Source organism: Hemiscyllium ocellatum, chromosome 16, assembly GCF_020745735.1.
Source record: "Hemiscyllium ocellatum isolate sHemOce1 chromosome 16, sHemOce1.pat.X.cur, whole genome shotgun sequence".
NCBI classification, from domain to species: Eukaryota; Metazoa; Chordata; class Chondrichthyes; order Orectolobiformes; family Hemiscylliidae; genus Hemiscyllium; species Hemiscyllium ocellatum.
In genome coordinates, this window is record NC_083416.1 from 49,107,442 (window position 1) to 49,133,284 (window position 25,843).

The 25,843-nt window shown below is 40.5% G+C and overlaps 1 protein-coding gene across 1 annotated transcript in view; it reads left to right on the top strand.

Annotated features, from left to right (window-relative positions):
* Positions 1–25,843, top strand: part of LOC132823209 (short transient receptor potential channel 7-like) — a 152,991-nt gene that overhangs the window by 104,042 nt on the left and 23,106 nt on the right. Inside the window, exons 4-7 of the mRNA XM_060836814.1 lie at positions 5,046–5,210; positions 6,398–6,614; positions 20,455–20,688; positions 22,764–23,028. Of these exons, the coding sequence (XP_060692797.1) occupies positions 5,046–5,210; positions 6,398–6,614; positions 20,455–20,688; positions 22,764–23,028 (881 nt within the window). The remainder of the gene's footprint in view (positions 1–5,045; positions 5,211–6,397; positions 6,615–20,454; positions 20,689–22,763; positions 23,029–25,843) is intronic.

Genomic DNA, 25,843 nt, shown 5'->3' on the forward strand with positions numbered 1-25,843 from the left:
AAATATGCCCTCTAATTTTTAAACCCCTTACCCTAGGGAAAACACCTTTACTATTCACCTTATCTATGCCCCTCATGATTTTATAAACCTCCATAAGGTTAGCCCTCAACTTCCTACGCTCTAGTAAAAAAAGTCCCAGCCTATCCAGCCTCACCTTATAATTCAAACCATCCAGTTCAGGTAAAACCTTGGTAAATCTTTTCTGAATTATCTTAATTTAATTATATCCTTTGTATAAGAAGGCGACCAGAACTGTACACAATACTCCAAAATTAGCCTCACCAACATCTGTACACACTCAACGTGACATCCTAACTCCTATACTCAGTGATCTGAGCAATGAAGGCAAGTGCACTAAATGCCGTCTTAACCATGCCTTCTTGTCTATCTGTGATGCAACTTTCAAAAAACTGTGTTCCAGAACGCCTGATCTGTTTGACTAGACTACCCATGGCCACACCATTAATTGAATAGGTTCAAATGAGATACCTCACATTTATCCAAATTAAACTCTATCTGCCACTCCTCAGCCCTCCAGCACCCATTAAGTGGTGAAAAACAAGATTGCTTTGATGTTTTATCCAATAGTGAGTTTCTGCTCACACCTTGGCCAATGGGAAAACTGGCTAACATCTCTAGAAGGAACACAGAAGCATACAGACATAAGTAACTGTCATTTCCTCAGTGACAGTGCAAGGCAACAGAGGAAACTTGAAAACAAGTAGGTTAGCTACCTTTTCACTCAATGTGGCATGTAAATCAGGTTATTAAAGAGGATAAGTTAATTGGGACGGAGAACAAAACATGCCAGGTTGCAAATTATGTTCACAACTCAGTACCTGAATAGTTAATGTGGATGTTTTTAAAATATCACAAAATATATAAAATGTTTCAAAACTAGGGAATATTTTTCAGACTATCAACTGCATAGAAATTGAGTTTGGACGGAAATCTGTCATTCAGATAAAAGTTTCAGACAAATGGAATATCATTGTGTTACACTTTGAAGGGGCATAAATGCACAAACAATGGTGGGATAAAGGTTTAATCCACTGCACTGCTCCATTCTCCATCTCAGCTAAATTACTGCAATGTTTAATAGATTTTAATATGAGAAAAGCATTAAGACGCAAGGAAGACATGATATGTAAATAATCTATTGTTAAGTTGAACATTTTTAATTTCTTTTTGTCACTTTCTCATCCAACTTAACCAATTACTTCCATTTAATCTGCACGTCACCTCTCAAAAACATAGAGAAATTTCAATATCATGGATTTTTAAAAATTTGCTGGCTTATTAATTATTGCAATTAAATGTTAGCAGCTGTCATTTATTATTTCTTCTGCATTAGCACAACAGTCTCTTTCCATTCATCGATACAACTGCTTTTTTAAATAAATCACTTCTTACTAAATTATAAAGCGTTAAGACTTTTATTAAACTCTTACCAAATAACTGTACATTTAAAGCAATTGACTGAATTTTACCAGCAATCAGCCAAGCAACAAGTTTGATGAGTTTCATGGAGGGATTCTCTCTGTGAGCCCAGCAAGATTTCTCACTCATTACCTGTGCACTGTGCCTTTCCAGTGTTGCACATGTACTTTCTTCCCTTTCACCAAAGGTGAAAGTACTCACTTATTGCCAGGACCTCCTGGGTTTCTTGATGCCTGGTATCATATTTAAAATCCAGCCATGGACCAGGTGAAATTTTACCCTTCACCATGTCCTTAGTCAGAGCAGAACCAAAAATAAATGGTTCTCAAGACATATAGGTGGCACAGTTGACACCTCATTGTAAATACAATGAATTGTCGTAAATATGTTGCTATTTAAGAAACAGGCTACACATGCTTTGTGTCATCCAATCTTAGAAGCCTATCTAAGGGCGTGGTAGTCTTTCTCCAGTGCCCAACATATTCTCTTTATTCAATGTGGGACCATCATACCCTGGAAAGCCTTCCTACAGTTCAAAACATTGACTTTTATTCACCAACAGGGAAGAAGGCAGGAGTAAACAAACAGATGCTACATTTCTCTCCGGGAACAGAGAGGGACTACTTGCCCATCAAGCACCAACAAATTTACAGACACTGAATGATACCTGCACCCGGCTTACACATACTGCTGTTGCATGTCAATTAATTCCTGTCTGGCTTGCTGTGCCTGATGCTGCAGTGTGCTATTATGCTGAAAGTGATACTCCTCCTGCTCAATGACCTCATCTTTCTCCTCAGACAACAGTTGTCCCTCTCCCGTGCCTTCAGTGTTTATACATACTCTCTGCATGCTCCAGTTGTACAGAGCATAGAATGCGAGGATTTGGCAGCAGACTCTGGCAGGAGTGTAATGCAAGGCCCCATCCCACAATCTCATCCAAGCATCTCTTCTTCAGGAGGCCTAATATCTGCTTCACCATGGCCCTAATAGAAGAATGAGCTGCACTGTATCTAAGCTCAGCCTCAGTCAGGAGATTGCATGACGAATCATCAACCACAATTACAATGGAGAGCCATCCTTGTAAGGTACCCAACCCTTGAAACAAATGAAAGAATGAGAGATCTCATGGACATAGGAATCATGGCAGCTCCCAGGATACCTGACACAGATTTCTAAGATGTGGTATGATGATCACAGATGACTTACATTTGATGGAATGCTTTTATGTTAGTGATATTAGAAGCATGATGATATGGCATTCCCCAGCATGTGAACACATTAAAGCCCCCTTTATCTGGCATCTGAATGCTCTGAAAGGTGCTCTGAGTTAAATCCACAGGCTTCAGAAGGTTCCAACTTATTAAGGGTTAGACAGGAAAAGTTAGAGCCATTAAACCACACCAGTCCAAGGTCAGTCCATTCCTGACCTATCCTAAGGTAATCAAGGCTTATCGCAAATACTTGAGAATATGAAGTTCAAAACACAAACAGCTCAGCCATGATAGTATTAAATGGAGGAGCAGGATCAAGAGACCAAATGGTCGATTTCTGCTCCTAATTTATATGTTCTTACATTGTGCCATCCAATATGTTCCAGCCTATACACCCACACATTTGAATCCTACCCCTCACTGACCTGGCACCTTTGTATCCTGCCCAACTGTCACACTACCCCCTCATGCACTTACCGTCTCTCAATAGCTGCTACAAGGCATGGGACCTTTAAGTTACCAGTAAAGATAAAGACATTAAAAATAGGAGCAGGAGTAGGCCCTTCAGGTCTTCAGGTCTGCTGTGCCATTCAATGAGATCATAGATGATCATCCACCTCAGTATCCTGTTTTTCCCTTCTCCCCATACCTTTTAATCCCTTTAACCCTCAAACCATACCTAAATCCTTCTTGAAAATATTTAATGTTTTCACCGCAATCTCCTTTGCAATCATATCCTTCCCATTATGTGGTGATGAGATCTGTGCATTGTACTCCAGCTGAGACCTAACCAAACTTCTGTGCAGCTCCAATGTGACCTCCCTGCTCTTATAGTCTATGCCACAACTGATAAAGGCAAACAACCCATATGCCTTCCTAACTCCCATATTTTCCTATCCTGTCACCTTCAGAGATCCATGAACAAGCATCCCAAATTCCCTCTGATCGTTTGAGTTTCCTTGTGTACTGCCATTCATTGAGACTTCCATTATCTTGTTTCTTCTTCCAAAGCACATAACCAAACACTTATCAATGTTAAAGTCCATCAGCCACTGATCTGCCCATCTAACCAATCTATTTATATCTTCCTGTAACCTAATACCTCCCTCCACACTATCAATCATTCGCCCAATCCTTGTGTCATCCAAAACTTAGTTATCATCTCTCCATATTCTCATTTGCATCATTTATGAAAATCACAAACAATAAGGGGCCAGCTTTTGGTGCAAAAGTGCACATTAAATGCTTTAAGCAATGCATCACAATTCATGGTGCTTTCTTCCACATTTTGTCTTATCAGAAGATCATTAGCTATTGGACCTACAAAATATAAAAACATGCTGACTTATTGGTGCTGCTCCATCACATGTAATTCTGAAGCTAACCTATTGCTTTGAAAATGCCACTTCCAGAACTCCAATTCTGACCTCCATTTAGGCTTTCCAAGTTATCAATATGGAAAGTCCCTTTCAACTGCCATCCCAATGGACTAGTACAACTGACTAACCTTGATGAGTACTTGGATCCCTCCTTCTTAGTGTCAAAGTATTCTGATTTTGTGCTTTTCCTCTCCAGAGTATTGGTAATTTGTGGCTGCACTTTGAAACCTTTTGTCATTCTTACTCCTGCCCTTCAGAGTCTTCGCAGTCTGTAGGCCTGTAATCAAAGCCTTCCAAGGGGCTTTTTCCATCTTTAGAGTTTTTCTCCTTTTTCCAGCTTTATGTCTCAAAATATTCCAAGGTTTTGGCATGCCATTAAACCTCTCATTTTCTCTTGGAAACCTTGGACTGTCTTAACTTCAAATCCTGGCTCTGGAAGTTTTTTTCCCTAGTGGCCACTATTCTTTACCTTGTGTATTAAGTCTTTATGTTATCTATACTTCGAGATACCTGACCGAATGTCTCAGGTTTTGGGTGTCTGCATATATTTCCTGCGTCTGCTCGCTACATATCTCTTTTACTCCCTATGTGCTGCAACATTTCTTTATTTACATCTGTGTAGAGTAGTTTACAAATACAGCTTTCTAGTGTTGTTTCAAACACTGCTCTCTTCACTTGCTCATTCTAGAAGTTGTCCTCTCTCACACTAATGTCAGTGTCATGTGATTAGTAACATGACTACATGATTTACATGAATCTTATTAAACCACACTGAATTATTCTAAAACTCCAGAAACTATTGTAACTTGAGTTGAACTGGACTCTGAACCCTTTTTCATGCACAAAACTGGGGCTTCCATTACACCTTAACTGAACGGAAGCAGCTTCGAGATCGCTTTCTGAAATGTATTTACTGATTGTATTCAAAGTATTTTCTATGAAATGCTGTTTCCCCACTGAATTGTTTGAAAATATGAAGCTGACTGTGAAATATTTCTTTCATTCCTACCAGTTTGTTGCTCATCCTAACTGCCAACAGCAATTGCTTACCATTTGGTATGAAAATCTCTCAGGCTTACGCCAGCGGTCAATTGCTGTGAAGTGTTTGGCTGTGTTTGGTGTCACCCTTGGCCTTCCATTTCTTGCGATTGGATACTGGTTTGCTCCATACAGCAAGGTACAACTTTTTCTTTCCTGTGTTTAAGACCTGTCAAAGTGAGTTGTGTAAGCAATACCTGTGTAGATTTTTAAATCGGGCTTCTTTCTTTTTGAAAAGTGTGTCCAGTTAGTTACATACAACAAGGAAATTTTATTCTAAACAAATTGGCAGGTTTTGGTCCGGTGCAGAATATTAATTAAAAGTTAGAATCCTGGGATTGCTGGCTCTAATGCTCCAAGCTTGGCTTTAAAATATTATCATCAAACGTTGTGCCTCTTCACTAACTGAAATTTAATGTCACTTTGCTGGATTTCCTGGGTCCAGGAAACTAAGGTAATGGATTCCTAGACTTGAAATGTTAACTCTATGTCTCTCTCCACAGATGCTGCCAGATCTACTGAATTTTTCCAGTATTTGCTTTTATTTTAGGTCTTCAATATTCACAGTATTTTGCTTTTTTAAAATTCATTTGTGGGATGTGGGCGTTGTTGGCTGACCAGCACTTATTGCTCGTCCCAAATTGCCTTTGGTGGTGAGCTGCCTTCTTGAACCACTACAGTCCATGTGGTGTAGGTTGATCTACAATGCCCTCAAGGAGGGAATTCCAGGATTTTGATCCAGAGACAGTGAGGGAATGGTGATATATTTCAAAGTCAGTTTGGTGAGTGACTTGGACGGGAAATTACAGGTGTTGGTGTCTCCATCTACCTCCTGCCCTTGTCCTTCCAGATGGAAGTGGTCATGGGTTTGGAAGGTGCTAAGGATGTTTGATGAGTTTCTGCAGTGCATCTTGGAGATAGTACACAATGAACATTGGTGGTGGAAGGATGTTTATGCGTGTGTTCCAATTAAGTGGGCTGCTTTGTCCTACATGGTGTCAAGATTTTGAGTTTTGTCAGACCTGTGTCTTACTGTATTATTAGTGTGTATTGGTGCCAGTCCCATGCCCAAATAAATGGTAATGTTTGATGGCAGACAGGGCATCAGACTATAAAAGCAACAACTAAACAAAGTAATAGTTCATATAAAGTTGATCAACCAGCATTAGAGTGACCCCATTTAACCTGAGAAAAAGTCAGAAGAGGAGGAAAGGTAGTTTGAATACCAGCTGTTACCAAAATCACAGACACATAAACAGGTTATTTTGAAGAATTCTGGTTTCTGTTGCTTACAATCTTATATTCTTGATGCTTCTTTTTTTCCAGCTGGGACAAATTTTGAGAAGCCCATTTATGAAGTTTGTAGCACATGCAGTTTCATTCACCATCTTTCTAGGACTACTGGTGTTAAATGCATCAGACAGATTTGAAGGTGTAAAGACTCTGCCCAATGAAACGACTACAGATCATCCAAGACAGATCTTCAGACTGAAAACAACAAAGTTTACGTGGACAGAATTATTAATAATGAAATGGATACTAGGTAAGGACTTGTACTTATTTATGAAAGATACAAACTGCATTGTTTAAAACATTTCAAGATGGCATTTACAATTGTTTCTTGATTATACACTGTACAGGGGACAGGTGCCTTCATTCATTCAATCATACTCATATTGTAGTAAAACTGCTTAAGATGTATATTGTTTAAAACAGCATAAAATATCAAGCATAGAACATAGAACATTACAGCGCAGTACAGGCTCCTACGCTGACCTGTGGAACCAATCTGAAGCCCATCTAACCTACACTATTCCATTCTCGTCCATATGCCTATTCAATGACCATTTAAATGTCCTTAAAGTTGGTAAGTCTACTACTGTTGCAGGCAGTGTGTTCCACGACACCTACTACTCTCTGAGTAAAGAACCTACCTCTGACATCTGTCTTTTATCTCTCACCCCTCGGTTTAAAGCTATGTCCCCTCATGCTAGCCATCATCATCCGAGGAAAAAGGATCTCACTGGCCAACCTATCTAACCCTCTGATTATCTTATATGTCTCAATTAAGTCACCTCTCAACCTTCTTCGCTTTAATGAAAACAGCCTCAAGTCCCTCAGGCTTTCCTTGTAAGATCTTCTCTCCATACCAGGCAATATCTTAGTAACTCTCCTCTGAATCCTTTCCAAAGCTCCCTCATCATTCCTATAATGCAGTGACTAGAACTGTACACAATACTTCAAATGTGGTCGCACCAGAGTTTTGTACAGCTGCAGCATGATCTCATTGTTCCAAAACGTAATCCCCCTATCAATAAAAGCTAACACACTGTATGCTTTCTGAACAACCCTATCAACCTGGGTGGCAACTTTCAAGGATCTGTGTACCTGGACGTCGAGATCTCTCAGCTCATCTACACTACCAAGAATCATAACATTAGCCCAGTACTCTGCATTCCTATTACTCCTTCCAAAGTGAATCACCTCACACTTTTCTGCATTAAACTCCACTTGCTACCTCTCAGACCAGCTCTGCAGCTTATCTATGTCTCTCTGTAACCTACAATATCCTTTGTCACTATCCACAACTCTACTGACCTTAGTGTCATCTGCAAATTTACTAACCCATCCTTTTATGTCTTCATCCAGGTCACAAAACCATGACTGTCCCTAATCAACTTATTCATCTCTAAATGACTATAAATCTTACCTCTTATAACCCTTTCCATTATTTTACCCACAACTGAAGTAAGGATCACAGGTCCATAATTTCCAGGTTGTCTCTACTCCCCTACTTGAAGCAAAAATATTAAAATTCAATATTAGCCAGAAAAATCTTGTTGAATGCTGCCTGGTATCAAGTCATGATGACGACACTAAGGGCAGCCAGTGTAAAATGGCAACAAAATTAAGGTCATGGTGAATGCATTTTGTTGAATTATAGAAATTGACAAATGCCTGGATGCAGGTTAAGAGCTGTAATTTGATTTTGCTATTTAAGTGACATTCATACGAGATGGTTCAGACTTTAACAAATGCAGTCCAGCATCATTTTGGTCCCTTGATTAAATTACAATCTGTGCTGTGAACACAATACTTTATAACAGATGGTCAGGGTTAATAGTTTAACCCTTTATCCATTGCCATCTTCTATCATTGCAGTGCCAAATTGCATTGATTAAACTCGGAAACTGATCTTTTTAATAACAGGAGAACTGCTTGTTTGTACTTAGCCCTCATAATCTTTGGTGCTACCAAGGAGGTTGTAAACTCCAGTAACATAAAGTTGAATTGTTTAAATTATCCTTCACCATTAAGGTCACCGTATTATATCTTGTTCACTTCAGGCTTATTGTAAGCAAATATTGACCTTCTTTCAATGCATCAAATGGTCAGACTAGAATATTCATATGGATGGTCCATTCAGTGTGATGTTAATAGAAACATATAATATGTGTTAATAATTTATTTTTAAACATTGCTATATCATGTTAATTTAAATGGAGAGACAAGGTAAGGAAGCTAGCAGCCACATCAATGATTTTCCAAGTCAGTGGGTGAGGTTCTCTGTCAAAGGCACACAATCCAAAACTGATGTAGGAGCAGAATTAGGCCATTGGGCCCATCAGGTCTGCTCTGCCATTCAATCATGGTTGATCTTTCTCTTAACCACATTCTCCTCATAACAGTTGAACACCTTACTAATCAAGAACCTACCTATCTCAGTTGCAAATACATTGAATGATTTGAAGCAATGAGTTCCACAAATTCACAACCCTTTGGCTGAAGCAATTCCTCCTCATCTCAGTTCTCAAGGGTAATTCCTTCACTCTGAGACTGTGCCCGTGGACCCTAGTCTCTCCCACTAGTGGAAACGTCTTCTCCATGCCCATTCTGTCCAAGACGCTCAGTATTCTGTAAGTTTCAATCAGATCTAGTAAACGTATCCCTCCCACCTCCCCCCACCCCACCAAACCCCATCTTTCTAACCTTCTTGAGTATGAACCTAAGTCTTTTTCATATGACAAGCCCATCATCCTGGGATCATTCTTGTAAATCTCCTCTGGAACCGTTCCCATTCTAGTACATCCTTGCTTAGATATGGGGCCCAAAACTGCTCACAGTATTCCAAATGCAGTCTCTCCAGAATCATATGCAGCCTCAGCAGTACATCTCTCCTCTTGTATTCTAGTCTATTTACAATGAATGCTAAGACTGCATTTGCCTTCCTAACTGCCAATTAAACCACATGTTAAACTTAAGGGAATACTGAAAGGGCTGTAGAGGCTGGGTTATTAAGTTTATTCAAAACTGAGATAGATTTGTAATTAGTAACGGAATCAAGAGTTACGAAGAAAAGGCAGGAAAGTGAGTTAAGGATCATCAGCTGAGCCATGAGCACACTGAATGGCAGAGCAGACATGATCTGCTGAATGGTCTATGTCTGGTTTTACATCTTACGTTCTTTACAGGAATCCCATTATGCCACAGTTACCCCAACCACATCAGTTATGATCTTATTAAATAGTTGAGCAGCCCCAAAAGGCTGAATGGCCTAGACTTGCACCTAAATCCTATCTTTGCATACCTATGTCCCGATATTCTATTGAATAATGTTCTGTATCTACATTTCCAATATAAAATATATTAACCCTTACATATTTCAATGAAGGAATTACTGGCATATGTGCAATATATTGTAATATGCTACGAACTACGAATGTTAAATGCATTATGAAGTAATGTGCATAGGATTACTCATATCATTTATTAAAGAATGATAGCCAGGTCTCAAACATGTAACCTTATCATATTCAAAGTCATAGAGTCAAAAAGTCACACAGCACAGAAATGGATTCTTCAGTCTAACCAGTCATAGAGTCATAGAGATGTACAGCATGGAAACAGACCCTTTGGTCCAACCTGTCCATGCCGACCAGATATCTTAAACCAATCTAGTTCCACTTGCAAGCATTTGGCCCATATCCCTCTAAACCCTTCCTATTCATATACCCATTCAGATGCCTTTTAAATGCTGTAATTGTACCAGCTTCCATCACTTCCTCTGGCAGGTCATTCCATACACACACAAACCTCTGCATGAAATGCTGCCCTGTATGTTCCTTTTATATCTTTCCCCTCTCACCCTAAACCTATGCCCTCCAGTTCTGCACTCCCCCACCCTAGGGAAAAACCTTGTTTATTTATCCTATCCATACCCCTCATGATTTTATAAACCTCTATAAGGTCACCTCTCAACCTCTGATGCTCCAGGGAAAACAGCCCCAGTCTATTCAGCCTCTCCCTATAGCTCAAATCCTCCAACCCTGGCAACATCCTTGTAAATCTTTTCTGAACCCTTTCAAGTTTCACATTCTTCCAGTAGGAAGGAGAACAGAATTGCATGCAATATTCCAAAAATGGCCTAACCAATGTCCTGTACAGCCGCAACATGACTTCGCAACTCCTGTACTCAATGCTCTGACCAATAAGGAGACCATAGCAAACGCTTTCTTCACTATCCTATCTACCTGCAGCTCTATTTTCCAGGAACTATAAACCTGCACTCCAACGTCTTTTTGTTCAGCAACACTCCCCAGGACTGTACCATTAAATATGTAATTCTTGCTTTGATTTTCTTTTCCAAATGCAGCACCTCACATTTACCTAAATTAAGCTCCATCTGCCACTCCTCACTTCATTAGCCCATCTGATCAAGATCCCATTGTACTCTGAGGTAACCCTCTTCGCTGTCCACTACACGTCCAATTTTAGTGTCATCTACAAGCTTACACTTTCCTACCGATTGTAAAATCAGGAGACCTAAATCAATCAGTTTCAATTTTCAGAATATGCAAACAGCACATACTACCTTCTGAGTAGATTATTCCAAAGTGTCTCAAACCTCTTGAGTGAAGAGATTTTTCCTCTTCTTAGTTCTAAATGATTGGCTCTTTATCCTATGACTGTGTGTCTCCATATTTTAGATGCTCCAATCAGGGAAACTACCTGTCAGTGTCTAAAATGTCAACTTTAAACTTTTCTTCAGCATTAGGAATTTGCATTAGGTACCAAAATAAATTGGGAAGCGTAATTATCTATAGGATATTTCAAAAGAAAGGTGACAAAAAAAAGTTATAGGTCTGTTATTCAATGTCTGTTCTTGGTGAAAATGTTACTCTGTTGTGAATGAAATAATGCCAGGGCATTTAGAATATATAATATGGTGTTGGGAGATGGTATATTTCTTGGATAGAAGACTGGATAACTGATGGAAGACAGTGTTGAGATAAGGTAGGCAATTTCAGGATGGCAACCTGTAACTAGTGGAATGCCATAGTGGTCCATCCTGGGGCAAACACTGACACTCAGCAGTAGTATGTACCATTTGCAAGATGCAATGCAGAAATTCACCAAAGTTCCTCAGACAGCACCTTCCGAACCCACACCCACTTCTATCTAGAAGGATAGGGGTAACAGATATATGGGAACACCAGCACCTTCAAGTTCTTCTCCAAGCCACTTGCCATCGGACGTGGAAATACATCACCATTCCTGCACTGTCGCTGGGTCAAATCCTGGAATTCCCTCCCTAAGGGCATTGAGAGTCAACCCACACCAGTGGATTGCAGCTCACCACCACCTTTTCAAGGGCAACTCGGTACAGGCAATAAATGCTAGCCAGCCAGCAACATCCATATCCCACAAAGAAGTTTTTAAAATGTATTTACAATATATTACTGGATTGGGAAAGGGGAGTGTATCTACTATAACCAGGTTTGCAGATGATACAAAAATAATACAAAGGCAGTTGGTGAGGTTCACTGAGTCTGCTGAAGGATATAGGCAGGCTAAGATGGCAAACTAATTAAAATAATATGGGAGATAATGCATGTTCACAGGACAAATAGAGGAACTGTTATTTAAACGAGAAAAAAAATTAAATAGCTACAATACAGAAAACTAAGGTGGCAGCTCGTTGGTTCAGTGGTTAGCCCTGCTGCTTCACAGTACCAGGGACCCAGGTTTGAATTCAGCCTGCGTGGACTGTCTGCGTGGAGTTTGCACACACTCCCAATGTCTCCGTGGGTTTTCTCTGGGTGCTCTGGTTTCCTCCCACAATCCAAAGATGTGCAGGTTAGGTGAATTGGCCATGCTAAATTGTCAATAGTGTTCAGGGATATGTAGGTGCATTAGTCAGGGGTAAATATAGGGTAAGGGAATGGGTCTCAATGGGTTACTCGTCAGAGGGTTGGTGTGGACTTGTTAGGCCAAAGGGACTGTTTCAACACTGTAAGGATTCTAAGAAAATTATACCTCCTATGTTCACGTCCACATCATTCATATAAATGACGAAAAGTAGCGGATCCAGCACCAATCCTTGTGACACACCACTGGTTACAGGCCTCAGTCTGAAAAGCAACCATTCCCCATCACCAACCTCTGTCTTCTACCTTCAAGTCAGTTCTGTATCCAAATGGCTAGTTCTCCCTGCATTCCTTGAGGTCTAACCTTGCTAACCAGTCTCCCATGAGGAACCTTGTCGAATGCCTTACCAAAGTTCATATAGTTCATGTCCACCACTCTGCCTTCATCATTGTGTGATTTTTAACTGTGTACACCCCAGTCCAACACCGGCATCTCCAATTCATCAATCCTATTTGTTACTTCTCCAAAACACTCAATCCAGTTCGTGAGACATGATTTCCCAAGCACAAAGCCATTCTGACTATCTCTAATCAGTCCTTGGCTTTCCAAATACCTGTAAATCCTGTCCCTCAGGATTCCCTCCAGTCACTTACCCAATGACCAATGTCAGGCTCACCGGTCTATTCTTCCCTGGATTTCATCGCCAGCTTTCTTAAATAGTGGCACCATGTTTGCCAACCTACAGTCTTACAACACCTCACCTGTGACCTTCAATGATACAAATATCTCAGCAAGGGGCCCAAGAATCACTTCCCTAGCTTCCCCTAGAGTTTGAATACTCCTGATCAGGTCCAGGGGATTTATCCACTTTTATGTGTTTCAAGACATCCAGCACCTCCTCCTCTGTAATTTGGAAATCAATTCCCCACATTCTATATCTTCCATGTCTTTCTCCACAGTGAACACTGATGCAAAATACTTTGTACTCGCTTAGTATCTCCCCCATCACCTACAGCTCCACACATAGACTGCCTTGCTGATCTTTCAGAGCTGAAAAATGTGTTGCTGGAAAAGCGCAGCAGGCCAGGTAGCATCCAAGGAGCAGGCGAATCGATGTTTCGGGCATAAGCCCTTCTTCAGGAAGGCTTATGCCCGAAACGTCGATTCTCCTGCTCCTTGGATGCTGCCTGACCTGCTGCGCTTTTCCAGCAACACATTTTTCAGCTCTGATCTCCAGGTCTGCAGTCCTCACTTTCTCCTTGCTGATCTTTCGGGGCCTATTCGCTCCCTAATTACCTTTTTGTCCTTAATGGATCTCCTTAACCCTATTTGCCAAAGCTATCTCATGTCCCCTTTTTGCTCTCCAGATTTCCCACTTAAGTATATTCCTATTGCCTTTATACTCTTCTCAGGATTCACTCACTCTCTCCTGTCTGTAGCTGACATATGTTTCCTTCTTTTTCTTGACTAAAACCTCAATTTCTACAGTCATCCAGCATTCCCTACACCTACCAGCCTTTCCTTTTGCCCAAAAAAGAATATACCATCTCTGGACTCTCATTATCTCATTTTTTTAGAAGGCTTCCCATTTTCTAGCCATCCCTTTACCAGCAAACATCTGTCCCCAAACAGCTTTTGAAAGTTCTTGCCTAATACCATCAAAATTAGCCTTCCTCAAATTTATAACTTCAACTTTTAGATCTGGTCTCTCCTTTTCCATCACGATTTTAAAATTAAATCCATGCCGAACATAATCCCAAACTATAGTAACCCCACCTGCCCACTCCTGGCCCATATCCCTCCAAACCTTTCCTATTCATGTCTTTATCTAAATGTTTTTTAAACATTTTAGTTGTATCCTCTTCTACGACTACCTCAGGAAGTTCATTCCACATGTGAATCACTGTGTGAAAGAATTGTCCCTTTTTTTAAATGTTTCTCCTCTCACCTTAAAAATGTGCCCCCAGTCTTGGAATTCCCCCATCCTAGGGAAAAGATAAATTCCACTACACCCAAAAAGTTAATTTATCCAACTAACATGGAGGCAAGGATTAAATTCTACATTCTATCCCCAATTAGAGATCATGGCCAGTTTGAGATTAAGGGTCAGAGTTCAGTCAATGAGGCATTTATCAGAAAACGTCATGACTTTACAATCTTGTCTCTGTTCCAGATAGGCCAAACTACCTTGTTTTCATGTAAAAAATGAGGTCTGCAGATGCTGGAGATCACAGCTGCAAATGTGTTGCTGGTCAAAGCACAGCAGGCCAGGCAGCATCTCAGGAATAGAGAATTCGACGTTTCGAGCATAAGCCCTTCATCAAGAATAAGAGAGAGAGCCAAGCAGGCTAAGATAAAAGGTAGGGAGGAGGGACTAGGGGGAGGGGCGATGGAGGTGGGATAGGTGGAAGGAGGTCAAGGTGAGGGTGATAGGCCGGAGTGGGGTGGGGGCGGAGAGGTCAGGAAGAGGATTGCAGGTTAGGAGGGCGGTGCTGAGTTGAGGGAACCGACTGAGACAAGGTGGGGGGAGGGGAAATGAGGAAGCTGGAGAAATCTGAATTCATACCTTGTGGTTGGAGGGTTCCCAGGCGGAAGATGAGGCGCTCCTCCTCCAGCCGTCGTGTAGTTGTGTTCTGCCGGTGGAGGAGTCCAAGGACCTGCATGTCCTCGGTGGAGTGGGAGGGGGAGTTAAAGTGTTGAGCCACGGGGTGATTGGGTTGGTTGGTTCGGGCGGCCCGGAGGTGTTCTCTGAAGCGTTCCGCAAGTAAGCGGCCTGCGGAATGGCTTCTTTCCTGCCATTTCCGCCACCTCCAAACGGACCCCACCACCAAGGATATATTTCCCTCCCCTCCCCTATCAGCGTTCCACAAGGACCACTCCCTTCGTGACTCCCTTGTCAGATCCACACCCCCCACCAACCCAACCTCCACCCCCGGCACCTTCCCCTGCAACCGCAGGAAATGTAAAACTTGCGCCCACACCTCCACACTCACTTCCCTCCAAGGCCCCAAGGGATCCTTCCATATCCGCCACAAGTTCACCTGTACCTCCACACACATCATCTATTGCATCCGCTGCACCCGATGTGGCCTCCTCTATATTGGTGAGACAGGCCGCTAACTTGCGGAACGCTTCAGAGAACACCTCCGGGCCGCCCGAACCAACCAACCCAATCACCCCGTGGCTCAACACTTTAACTCCCCCTCCCACTCCACCGAGGACATGCAGGTCCTTGGACTCCTCCACCGGCAGAACACAACTACACGACGGCTGGAGGAGGAGCGCCTCATCTTCCGCCTGAGAACCCTCCAACCACAAGGTATGAATTCAGATTTCTCCAGCTTCCTCATTTCCCCTCCCCCCACCTTGTCTCAGTCGGTTCCCTCAACTCAGCACCGCCCTCCTAACCTGCAATCCTCTTCCTGACCTCTCCGCCCCCACCCCACTCCGGCCTATCACCCTCACCTTGACCTCCTTCCACCTATCCCACCTCCATCGCCCCTCCCCCTAGTCCCTCCTCCCTACCTTTTATCTTAGCCTGCTTGGCTCTCTCTCTTATTCCTGATGAAGGGCTTATGCTCGAAACGTCGAATTCTCTATTCCTGAGATGCTGCCTGGCCTGCTGTGCTTTGACCAGCAACACATTTACCTTGTTTTCATGTCAAGGTGATGAGCATGTCCATTCTTGGAGCTCAGTCATCATGAGGTCATTGGGAGTGGGGTGGGGAGGTAATCTAAATGTCTAGCAAGATCATCAGTTTATTTCAACTGATGTAATTGCAATATGGTCTCACATTGAATGTTTGACCAAAACTGGGAAAACATGAATGGGGGTGGGAAATCCATAATTGAGTCCCTCTCTGCCATTTTTCATGCTCTTCCACCTTCCAACTGCTACAAAATCCAGGCCTAAGATCTCAGGCTAATTAGCTTTTTTGTGTATGATCTGTCAGAACTTTCTTTGTATGGGCTGCCCATACATTAAAAATGTATGGCCTTTTGCCTTTCTAGTAGCCAAAGGGTAAGCTCAGAGGCAGGATTAAGGCTAGCAGCAGTCACCAGGTGGAGGGGAGGGAAGGGTTAACAACATGTTCTCTTGTCCTCTCTTTCTCCTTTAGAAATGTTTACTTTAATTTAAAATTTGAGAATGGTTCATAGTTGCTGGTTAAACTGTAGAAGATGAAAATAAACACTCTTACTGTGAACCTGTAAAATAGGAGTTATGGTGTTACATTGTTCATTTATGTGTGTTCTAGACTGACAGGAGTGTTAAACAGCAGCCAGTAGGTGTGAGAAAAAAAGGCCCAACCCATTTTTGGGTTGGCACTTTCTGGGCGTTCTTGAGATGCAGAACATTGATCTGCAAATTTAATGCAAGCAAGAAAAACTATAATTCTAATTTTCAATAACAATACTTAAATGATTAATTTGGATTTAGTTACAGTCTGATGTAGAAGACAATGTTTACAGACTCAAAATCCTTCCAAAAATGGAATTCAACTTATAAAGTACATATAAAATGTGAATCGCTGATTTGGTGCTCACTATTTACATGTGTGGAAAAATACAGTAATTCATACTAAATTAAGATGACTTGGTGTGTCAAATGAATTACTCCTACAAAGTTACCTTTAACCAGAATTAAAACATTTTAAAACCCAACAAATTCATTGTCTTCAGCATTCTAGTCAAGAGTTCATTGAATTCATTCTGAGACATGATTGAATATGGCATCATCATAAATATCCCATTTTGGATCAGACATTACACTTTTGGTTTCATAATCATCCCTTCATAATAAATCACCTTTCCTTCCATTCATTGTGTTGGATAATCAACATTATTTTTTAGCAATTTGATGACCGCAGTCTGATAACAAAACCACACAGAACAAAAGTAGGGCAGTATCCAGTCATGGTGATTTTTTTTCTCTCTGTTAAACATCCAGCTATTCCATGTAACACAAGTATTTTCTTGAATGGCTTGTTGAGGCACACATCCCACCCATGGATTTTCGACCCTTAGTATAACTGCAATGTGGGAGTTATTTCTTTACCAGTGCTTCTAGGTCCCAATGGTTATGTGAGATCAGAACATGTTCCACAGAAGTAATATGTTCTTTTTGCATTGACCATCAGAATGCCGATATCACACATGATAATTCCACAACTTCATGCAAACATCCATGTAAACATTGGCCATTGGAATGCCTATACTACACATAATAATTCCACAACTTCACTCCTCAACCATGAAAACATTGTCACGGATGTGCACTAAATTCTTGCAGGGTATGTGATTTTTGGCATGATTTTACACTGGAAATTATTGGACCCTTTCATTTTGTTCCAGTGCCCATGCATCATGGTGCCACCACAAGTCATGTCTTGGTCCACTTCAGAGTTCGGTTCCTGGCCACAACAAAGTTCTTGAGTGTTTCCTCTATGTTGCTAATATCATAATATGTTTTTGTCTGATAATGAATCACTGAAAATTGATGCTTATGGCTTCTGTTTGAACTCAGTCTTCAGCAACATGACTACACCAACAACTTGTTCCTCTGAAATCTTTGCTGGATGCAGGATTTAAATTTGGTCCATTTATGTGTGTAAATATGCATTGCATATGCATCCAAGGGAGAGGTGATGACCTAGTGGTATTATAACTGGACTATTAATCCAGAAACTCAGCTAATATTCTGAAAACTGGGGCTTGAATCCTGCCACAATAGATGGTGGAATTTGAGTTTATTGGGTGCTCAGTGGTTAGCACTGCTGCCTCATAGCTCCAGGCACCTGGGTTCAATTCCGGCCTCAGGTGACTGTCTGTGTGGAGTTTGCATATTCTCCCTGTGTCTGCGTGGGTTTCTTCCAGTGTTCCAGTTCCCCCCCCCCCCCCAGTCACAAAATATGTAGGTTAGGTGAATTGGCCGTGCTAAATTGCCCATAGTGTTCAGGGATGTGTAGGTTAGGTGCATTGGTCAGGGGTAAACATAAAATAATAGGGTAAGGGAATAGGTCTGGGTGGGTTACCTTTTAGAGGGTCGATGTGGACTTGTTGGACCGAAGGGCCTGTTTCCATACTGTAGGGAATCTAACCTAATCTAATTTCCAGTGACATTGCAAGCATTCTGACCATTCTGAAATCAAACCAGCAATTCATCCCTGTTGTCACATTGTATTTGGTGTTTAGCATTTCTTCATGACAGATTCCTTCTCCTTCCATTCTCACACTTGCACAGACAATTGTTTTCTTTCACAAAAGCAAATTTGTTTCTTTGTTTCATCTATTAGATGTGGGCACTGTTGTCTGTGCTAGCACTTGTTGCCCATACCTAATTGTCCTGGAGAAGATGATGGTGTGCTTCTTAAAATGTTGCACTCAGGGGTGTAGGCACACCTGCAATGCTGTTACAAATGGAGTTCCAGGATTTTGACCCAGTGACAGTGAAGAAACAGCAATATATTTCCCAGCCAGTTTGGTAAGCAGCTTGGCGGGGAACTTTCAAATAATTGCACTCCTAAGCATCTGCCAACCCTGTCCATGTGGCTGATAGAGGTCAAGCTTTGGAAGATGCCTTCTAAGGATGTTTGACAAATTTCTGTAGTGCATCTTGTAGATAGTATACCCTGCTGAAACTGTACATCCTAATTGGAGGAAGTGAATGTTTGTGAATACAGTACCAATCAAGCAGATTGCTTTGCCTGGATGGTGTCAAGCTTTTTGAGAGTTGTTGGAATTGCATTCATCCAGGGAAGTAGGGAGTATTCCATCATTCTCCTCACTTAGGCCTTGATAATGATGACCAGGCTTTATAGGAGGCAAGTTACTTGCTGCAGAATCCTGGTCCTGTAACCACAGTATTTGTATAGCTAGTCCAGTTCCTGCTTTTTGTGTACAAGACATTCCTGGGTTATTTTCCACATTGTTGGGTAGATGCCAATGTTGTAGCTATACTGGGAGGACATTTGCTCAGATCATGGCGAGTTCTGGAGCATGAATCTTCAGAACTATTGCTGGAATATTTGCAGGGCCCATTGCCTTTGCAGTAACTCCAGTAATTTCTTGTGTTGACATGGAATGAATCAAATTGGCTAAAGACTGTTTTCTGCGTTGCTTGTGACCTCATGAGGCAGCCAAGGTGGATCATCTGCTCTGCACTTCTAGCTAAAGATTGTTGTAAATGCTCACCTCTTCCAATCTTGGCATTACTCCACAGACATTATGAAGAGGACCTTACAGGACTGAGTTTGCCTTTCTCATTTCCAGTGCCGAAGTCAATGCAAGTGCTCCATCCTGTTTCATTTCTTTGAGAATTTGTAGCAATGCGATACACCAAATAATCTTACCAGACAATTTCAAAGGAAATTAGGAGTCAACCACATTAGGCCAGACCAGGATAGGATGGCAGACTTCCTTCTTTAAAGGATGTTAGTGAACCGGATGGATCTTTACCACAATCAAAAACACTTTCACGCTCCTCGGTGGACTTTTTATTCACAGTTGTATTTTGATGAGTGAGCAAATGTTTTGACTTTTAGCTTGGAACCAGCATCATCCTTCATTAGTTTTATCGGAAGTCTAATGCTGTTTCAACATTGGTCACATGTGCTGTGCTTTGTAGTATCGCAAGACACCTCAGGTTGTCTGATTGTATTTGGATGCAATGTGTTAGTCAATAAAATATATACTTATGGCATGAAAACTTGAAATGTTAAATTACCTTAACATATTATAACTAAAAATTGGATCATTTATATGCTAAATGTAAAGATATGATTTTTAGGACTGGAAGAACAGGGTTGCCTTTTTTGTCTTTAATCATTCATGGATAAGGGCATCACTGGCTAGGCAGTATTTATTATCTATCCCTAATTGCCTAGAGGGCAGTTAAGAATCAATCATATTGCTCTGAGTCTGCAGTCACATGTAGGCCAGACCAGGTAAGGATGGTAGTTTCCTATTGCTTCCCTAAGGGATATTAATGAACCAGATGGGTTTTTCCTGACAATTGATAACAGATTTGTGGTCATCATTAGACTCTTAATTCCTATTGAATTTGTTATTAAGTTCAAAGTGGCAGGATTCAAACCCAGGTCTCCGAATTAACAGTCCAGTGATAATACCACCAAGCCATCACCTTCCCCATATGCCATGTCAACTTATACTTTGTAATCTATGGTACTCAATTTATGCTAAGTTCTCTTAATAAAAAGTAATTTATTGTTTCTCAGGTATGATATGGACAGAATGCAAAGAATTGTGGGAAGAAGGCCCCAAAGAATATGTCATGCATCTGTGGAACATTCTAGATTTTGGGATGTTGTCTATCTTTGTTGCCTCATTCACTGCAAGATTTATGGCATTTCTAAAGGCTTCTGAAGCACAACAGTATGTAGATATGTATGTAAAGGCCAGTGATCTCTCCAAGGCATCACTTCCTCCAGAGGTTGAATACTTCACTTACGGTAAGTTGAATTTCTGGTTTATTTTTACTTGCTGTTCTCTATTAGCATGGAGTGTTGTAAAATGCTCTACTTCAAAATTTTTGATTCCCCTGAGAAAGCAAAATGAGATTAAGAAAATGCTCCCTATAACTCCATTTTAATTTGCTCCACATTAATTTTTAAAGTAAATTCTATCTGACTCCAGAGAACATACATGTGTGTAGGATGCCACCTTGTGGTAGCATCTATCAAAGATTCATTAACAAGGTCCCATTTGGTAACATTAAAGCCCAGATTCAAGTTTCAGCTGCTACGAAGATTTGTCATAAAATGTCCGAACAGATTCATTAAAAATAATTCAAAGAAGAGCAAATGGATCTCCTACAATGCACCAGAATGTTCAGAGTCAATTAAGTAAAGATTAAAAATTACATTTTTTACAGACAGCCTCTAAAACAAACTCTTCAAGGAACTTCATTGACTGTTTTTTGAAAGCAAGAAAGTTTCCTGGTCCCACAAGCCCTTTCAATATTTCAAAATAGCCCAAGGACATCGGAATTTACAGATTACTCATAAAGTATGATTTTGAAATAGCATCCGCACTGGTTCCCAATCTTGCAGGCATTTGAAATTCCAGGTTTATGAAGTAAATAGTATAGAAATTGTATACCAGGAAAATTACTTGCAAACAACAAAGGTGCACAGATTCAAACTAGTAAAAGCTAACCTTAGTATTATAATCTGGAAAGCCAGTTGGATGAAGAACAGAACTGGATCAAATTTTATGCACTTTTATAAGCATTGACTTATACACTTACACATTGCAAGCATTAACCTCTTAACTCAAATGCTAGTTTCAGTCTTTGTTTTACTAACCTGTAAGATATTACCTCATTCTTATCTAGTGGCTATTAATAAAGTATATTTACATTTTGAATGCAGCTTCAAATGTGTTTAAATCATTTTTCCAATCTAACAATACGAATTCTGTAAAATTTGACGAGAAAGGAATCGAGCTCCTTGCATTTGAAAATGAGAGGAAAAGTAAAATGGAAAAGAACTGTGTCTTTTCAATTAATGGCCATGTCTTACTACTTATGATTCATAGTGAAAATGCCACAACAGAGTGATGAAAATCACAATAATAATTGAGAAAAGTGTGTGCATTCTGCAAAACTTATTGTTGCTTGATCAGACAATCTGAGATACTAATCTGTTAGATTTTCTTCTTCTGCTTTGTTAGACGATTTCCTGATTATTTTCAGTCAGCTTGGACACAGACTGTTGGAAAATTTGAGAATCACAGGAAAGGCCCATTTCACCACAAAGTCACACACTTAGCAGCTCAGCCATTATGTTCATAAAATTTAATTACTAAATTTATTAGTGTGTTTGAAGTAAGACAAAAACACAACTTCGTGAAGTGTAGTGGCAGTACACAACATAGCTCAACAAATAAAAGACTATCTCTAACTCAATTAATTATCATTATCAATATTTTATAAATTAAGAAGGTTTCTTTCATAAACAAGTATAGAGAAAAACAATACTGGTTTAATATAAAAATAAATGTATTCAGAAACATGTTTATATTGATATTAACCATTTCCACATTAGTATTGGGAGATTTCCACATTAGTATTGGCCCGGAAGGAATGTCACTAAAATAGTAATCAAATCACATCCATGCTCTGGGGACACTGATGTAAATCCTACCAGATCAGCTTGTGGATTGAATGAATCTAGTCTTTGTAAAGATGACCATGACAATTATCATTAAACAATCTAGTTCACTAATGTCCATTAGGAAAGGGGATTTGCCATTCTGATCTGCATTAGCTCCAGACCTATCTCAGTGTGGTTGACTTTTAATTGCCCACTGAAATGGCCTAGCAAGTCACTCAATTTAAGGGCAATTATGGATGTGGAACAAAATGCTGACCTTGCCCCCACATCCCATGAAAAAAGTAAGAAAAATGGAAATGGGAAGTATTATGTACAGTGGCATATTTTTGTTTTATCTACATTTTTATTTCTTGATCAGCTCAAGGTTTATTTCTCAGAAGATATGTGTTTTCTCCCTCACTTTCTCCCAGCTAGGAACAAGTGGCTTCCATCTGATCCACAAATTATATCAGAAGGACTTTATGCTATTGCTATTGTGTTAAGTTTCTCCCGAATTGCTTACATTCTACCAGCAAATGAAAGCTTTGGTCCACTGCAGATTTCCCTTGGAAGGACGGTGAAAGATATTTTCAAGTTCATGGTCATATTCATTATGGTGTTTGTTGCATTCATGATTGGAATGTTCAACCTTTATTCCTACTATCTTGGAGCAAAGTATAATCCAGCCTTTACAACGTAAGTAAATGCATAAATCATAATATAGTTATTATTTTTTTATATAAGAAGAGTAAATTTTATGCAATGATTTGATAAACACTGGCATAAACTTTTTAAGCAATTTCCAATGCAAAATTTGTTCCACAAATAAAATGACGATGAAATCCCACTAGTCTTTTTTAAATATTCAAGCATGTTGTTCATTGTATACTGTACTGGTATTCATTAAACCACATATGTATGTATGATTTATTGCATAAATAACCATTTCTTTTTTTAGATTAGATTACTTACAGTGTGGAAACAGGCCCTTCGGCCCAACAAGTCCACACTGACCCGCCGAAGCGCAACCCACCCATACCCCTACATTTACCCCTTACCTAACACTACGGGCAATTTAGCATGGCCAATTCACGTGACCTGCACAGCTTTGTGACTGTGGGAGGAAACCGGAGCACCCGGAAGAAACCCACGCAGACACGGGGAGAACGTGCAAACTCCACACAGTCAGTTGCATGAGGCGGGAATTGAACCCGGGTCTATGGCGCTGTGAGGCAGCAGTGCTAACCACTGTGCCACCGTGCCACCCATTTTGTACACACTAGCAAGCATAACAAAAAAAACCAACAATCAAAGTTTCAAACAGATCATAACTCAAATAAAAGCTGAAAGAACTGCTCATGCTGTAAATCAGAAACAAAAATAGAAATTGCTGGCAAAGCTCAGCAGGTCTGGCAGCATCTGTGGAGAGAAAACAGAGTTAACATTTTGGGTCAAGTGACCCTTCCTCAGCTGATAACTCTTGTTCAGTGTGAAGATAGGGAAGATCACATCCCTCTTTCTCCCACTGACATTAGTAAACATCAACATTACATTGAAGAGAAAATGTTTCAAAATTTTGCTGGGCATATTATTAATCATGTACCTGCGAAAAAAAATCTAATTATTACAATATCAATTAGAAATAGGAAAATATTGAACAAGAATTCAGCTTCTTAAGGCTTTTAACAGCTTATTCTGACATCCTCCAAGAAAACATTGTGCACAGTTTTTCTAGAATCACAACTCTAGAATGCTGATCTAACTTTGTACAATCATTAGATCTCATTCATCTTGTTTCCTTTTTTATTTGGTCTTTTCCATAGTTCTAGCAGCTGAGGGGATATCATGGTCAACACAAGAATTAACTTTCTTCACAAAAACTTAACCATCTCCCTCTGCAACCAACATTTTAATCCTCAGTCAGTCACATTTAGAACTTAACATTCATTCAGATCTTTATACTGGGAATCCATTGCACACAACTATCATTCTGTGAAAAATTGCTTTTAATTTAAAGTTGTTCTAGCTAACTCTTAAGTTGATGCTCACTGTCAATGTAAAATGATTGACATCTAAAATATAATTTACAAAATTTTAATAATCTTTGATTTTCTCATTGAAAGTACATAAATTAATGTCTTTTTTTTCAACACATAGGGTGGAACTTTCCCATTTTCAGTTCAAATGTTTTGTTGAGTGAGATTCTCAGTCCACCATGATTCGCAGAATTTTTTTTTCCACTTTTCGTCTTATTAGTTATGCAGCCAGGCTCATGAGCACCTTCCTTAGGGAACTGTGCAGCCAGAGAACTGGAAGTGCTTACCACTTTCACAATCTTTCAGCTTTCCTGCCTCTGACATCATATTTAAAGCTGAGCTGCACACTACTTCAGACACAGCTGCCCCTCACACTGTGTTGCTTAACCATTCTCACCTTCAGCCAGAGGAAAGGCAAGCTAGCTCTTGCTTCGCAGCCAGGGATATGGAGGTATGGTGGATGTATGGTGGAGAGGAGGACACTCCTCCTGCTGCTGGCTGCCACAGCAGACCATATCATCAGACCAGACCAACCCAGATACCAATTGCTGGGTCAATGCTCTGATCTGCATGAAGTAGGAGAAGGTCAGCGATCTTCTGCACTCCACAAAGAAATAATGCCACAACTGTCTCTTTGCTAAACATGCTAGAAGCAAGCCAACACTCACTCAGACTCTGCTCCTGCAAACACCTTTCACCAAGACTCATGGACTGCAGCTTGCATTATTGGATGCATAATGTCCACTCAACAACTCTCACCCACTTCATTCTCCCACTAACTCTTTCTGTCCTCTGTGCTTCCATTCACTCACTGGAGACACACCACCACCTCGTCTGCACATGAATCATCACCAGTTAGTGAATTTTGAGAAGATTTAGAGCTTAGGTTGAGGCTCCGGATGTAAGTTTGCTCGCTGAGCTGGAAGTTTGTTTTCAGACATTTCGTCACCATATTAGGTAACAGTGAGCCTCCGGATGAAGCGCTGGTGACATGGCCTGCTTTCTATTTATGTGTTTAGGTTTCCTTGGGTAGGTGATGTCATTTCCTGTGGTGATGTCATTTACTGTTCTTTTTCTCTGGGTGCTGGTAAATGTGATCCAAGTCAGTGTGTTTATTGATATAGTTCCGGTTGGAATCCCATGCTTCCAGGAATTCTCATGGCAGTCTCTGTTTGGCTTGTGTTGTCCCAGTCGAAGTGGTGTCCTTCCTGATCTGTATGTAAGGATACTAGTGAGAGTCAGTCATGCCTTTTTGTGGCTAGTTGATGTTCATGTATCCTGGTGACTAGTTTTCTGCCTGTTTGTCCAATGTAGTGTTTGTTACAGTTCTTGCAAGATATTTTGTAAATGACATTATTTTGTTTGTTCTCTGTATATGGTCTTTCAAGTTCATTAGCTGCTGTTTTAGTGTGTTGGTGGGTTTGTGGCCTACCCAGATGCCAAGAGGTCTGAGTCATCTGGCAGTCACTTCCGAG